General features: G+C 39.6%; 1 protein-coding gene across 1 annotated transcript in view; it reads right to left on the reverse strand.

Annotated features, from left to right (window-relative positions):
* Positions 1-406: 406 nt before the first annotated feature.
* The window catches only part of LOC118741505 (uncharacterized protein K02A2.6-like), a 9,063-nt gene continuing 5,823 nt past the window's right edge, over positions 407-3,646 (reverse strand). Inside the window, exon 2 of the mRNA XM_036473505.1 lies at positions 407-1,859. Within this exon, the coding sequence (XP_036329398.1) occupies positions 407-1,859 (1,453 nt within the window). The remainder of the gene's footprint in view (positions 1,860-3,646) is intronic.

A 3,646-nucleotide genomic window follows, 5' to 3' on the forward strand; every position in this document is an offset into this window, starting at 1 on the left:
GTTATAATCCCTAAGTGCGGCCGAAGGCCGCCTACGCAGAAAGGTGTTCTCTGCAAAAGGTGTTCAGCCCCCTTTCTTTGGCAACAAAGAGAATTCTACGTAGTGAGGGTTATAATCCCTAAGTGCGGCCGAAGGCCGCCTACGCAAAAAGAAGTTCTGCGCTAAAATACTATCATATTACTGTTGTGGTTTAATTCGAAGAAGTGTTACACAGGTTGTTCAATTCAGATAATTATATTTCATTTAATTTAAGTTGTATGAACGATGATTCTACAGGATGAATAATTATATAAAGAATGAATAATGACAGCTCGATATATTTAACTGTGCTGCCAAGTATCAATATATATATACATATATACAGAGTTGCCATATGACATGTAAAGTTACGATAGTTCTCCCCTGCTTAAGTATTACGTCGGTAGTCATTCAAGTATGCTGGTGCCCGACGCTGCCGTTCGGATCTCCGGGGTGTTGTTGTTACCGGAGTGTTGTGTCCTTCGCTGTCAGATGACCTTGGACGATTCTCTGTATTCGTTGGAACCTGTACGAGGTCCTGTAAATTTGGGGAACAACTATCTGGTTCACAATCTTGTGATGACGTGTTAGTCGAACTCGCTGTTGGAGTATGTGATGGAACTCTTGTTGCGCGCAATTGATTTATGTGGCGCTTGAGAATATATCCATCGTCTAATTTGATCATGTAATGAAGGTGACCCAACTTTTTGATGATTGTACCGAATTTCCATGACTTTTTATTGTTGATGTAATAACGGGTTTGTACTCTCTCTCCCTCCTTTAATTGACGAACGTCATGTCTTTGAACGGTACGTTGGCTATCCACTTTAGGTGATTTGAGTGTGTCCAGTTGAATTCGTATCTGTCTTCCCAGATACAGTTCTGCTGGAGTATTTCCACACTTCAATGGCGTTGACCTGTAGCGGAAAAGTATTTCTCTTAACTTTTTTCGCATAGGACGAGGGTCGTCTGTCATACATTTAAGACGTTGTTTCAACGTTTGAATATTGCGTTCGGCTAGCCCGTTCGTAGCTGGATGGCCTGGTGCAATGAACTTTTGGAAGACGCCATGACTTGAGCAAAACAGCTTGAATTCGTCGCTAGTGAATATTGTGGCGTTGTCGGATACAATTACATCCGGATACCCATGTCTTGCATATACGTCACTTAGCATTTCAATTGTTATACTGGATGTTGGTGCTATATTTGTCAGCCCAATTTCAGCCCATTTAGACTTTGCGTCTATCACGACCAAATAATGATATCCTTGAAAAGGCCCTGCATAATCGATGTGGATCCTCTGCCAGTTTTGTTCTGGTTCCTCCCATGTGTGTAATTTGACTTTTGGAGGGCAGGCCCTAACCGTTGAACATGCGACACATTCTTTGACTAGTTGTTCGATGTCCTTGTCTATTGATTTCCAATACACGTACCTGCGAGCTAGTTGTTTCATTTTTGAAATACTCATGTGTGTAAGGTGAAGCTCTTTTAGTACCAATTGTTGTAAGATTGCAGGTATTACGACGCGTTGACCCCTAAATATGATACCATTGTTGATTGTAAACATTGTATTTTCTATCCGCTTGTTTTTTAGATTTTGCAATAGTGCGGAGAGTTCGCTATCTTTTTCAGTTTCTAATTTGAGAGTATTATGATTTAGTTTTAGCGTTGAAATTTGTTGTATAGTCGATTCACAGAGTTGGTTGATTTTATTGTTGATAATGGTGTCCGCTAGATGTGGCGAACATACTGGAGCTCGAGACAGGCAGTCGGCGTTAGCGTTATCTATCCCTCGTTTGTAAACGACTCGATAGTCAAAACCGGAAAGAAAAACTGCATACCTTTGAAGGCGCGAAAAACTCATTTGTGGTAGTTTCGCATTTTGATTGAAAATTCGTACTAATGGTTGATTATCTGTAACAAGAATAAATTGCCTTCCAAACAAATATTGATAAAAATGATCGACTGAGAATACGATTGCTAATGCTTCTCGGTCAATTTGTGAGTAATTTTGCTCGGATTTTGTAAGAGATCTAGAAGCGAACGAAATTAGTCGTTCCTGACCGTCTATTATATGAGATAATACCCCTGCGACTCCAGTTGGACTGGCATCGCACGCTAATTGGAGCTGATGCGCTGGATTGTACGGTACGAGTACACGATCGCTTGCTATTTCCTTTTTGATAATATCGAACGCTTTATCGCATTGTCTCGACCAATTGAATTTTACACCCTTCTTGGTTAGACTACGCAGTGGAGATGTGATTGTTGAACAGTTTGGAATAAAACGCGCGTAGTAAGTAACCATTCCAAGAAATCGTCTGACGTCATCAACCGACTTTGGCTTAGGTAAATCTACGATTGCTGCTATTTTGTTTTTTGATTTTGAAATTTGATTATGCTTGATTGTGTGCCCAAGAAACTCAATTTCTTCTTGAAAAAAAGTAAATTTGTCTTTGTTAAGGTGAAGGTCAAAACTCTGTAGTTGATGTAGACACTTGTATAAGTTTTCTCTACATTCTAGTTTTGTTGCCCCGTGAACTATAATGTCGTCGAAGTATGCTTCTGTTTTTGGGACGTCGTGGAGTATTTGATTAAGTATTCGGTTGAACTCGGATGGTGCCGTCTTAATACCGAAGGATAAACGATTCACCTTGTATGTGCCGCGGTGTGTAGATATCGTTTGTACTATGCTCGAATCTTCATCGACTGGTATATGTAAATAAGCTTTGTTAGGTCTAACCTACAAAAATACATTGAATTACGTAAGCAGTCTTCTGTTTTCCTTATCGGAATATGTGCGTCCACTAGACGTTCATTTACTCCTACTTTATAGTCGACACATAAGCGTACACCTCCGCCCACCTTTGGTATAACTACCAAGGGGGATCCCCAATCGCTAATCTCAGTTTTTGAAATTATTCCCGCCGTTTCTAACTCGTCAAGCTCTTGATTAACTTTCTGAATTAAGGCATATGGAACCTCACGGTCACGATTAAAAATAGGCTTTGCCCCATCCCTTAACTTTAGCGACACTGTGTATTGTTTGACGCAACTCACTTTGCTTTCAAAGATTGATTTAAATTGGTCGCTCAATAATTTGATAATATCTATATGGCTTGAAGGATTTGTTAAATATACAGAGTTGATTTCGTTCAAATTTATGTTGAGCTTCCTAATCCAATTACGCCCTAGGAGCGCTGTATACTCTTCTGGCACGATATATATTTCATCTGTTATCGCATTACCTTTATGCTCTCCTTGTACCAAAATTTTCCCATCGGGAACGAAAACGTTTTTTGTGTATGATCGAAATGCCTTGTTTGATGACAATAGCGGAACATTAATGTTTAGATTCGCAAATATGTCTCTGGGTAAAAATGTATAGCCAGACCCGGTATCGATTTCAAATTGTACAGGTCTGCCTTCGATACTAACTGTGACGAAAAATCTATCTGATGTTCTTGAATTTGTTTGATAAATATCTTGGATCTTTGTAATCGATAGAATCCCATTGTGACACTTGTCAATTTGGTTTGCTGTTTCCCTACTTTGCTTATTATTCATACGTGCCTTTATGAAAACTTTGGCCACATGGCCAGTTTTCCCACATTCAGAACATTTGAGG

The sequence above is a fragment of the Rhagoletis pomonella genome, unplaced genomic scaffold (assembly GCF_013731165.1).
Source record: "Rhagoletis pomonella isolate Grant_MI unplaced genomic scaffold, Rhpom_1.0 Rhpom_scaffold_00006, whole genome shotgun sequence".
In the NCBI taxonomy this organism is placed as follows: Eukaryota; Metazoa; Arthropoda; class Insecta; order Diptera; family Tephritidae; genus Rhagoletis; species Rhagoletis pomonella.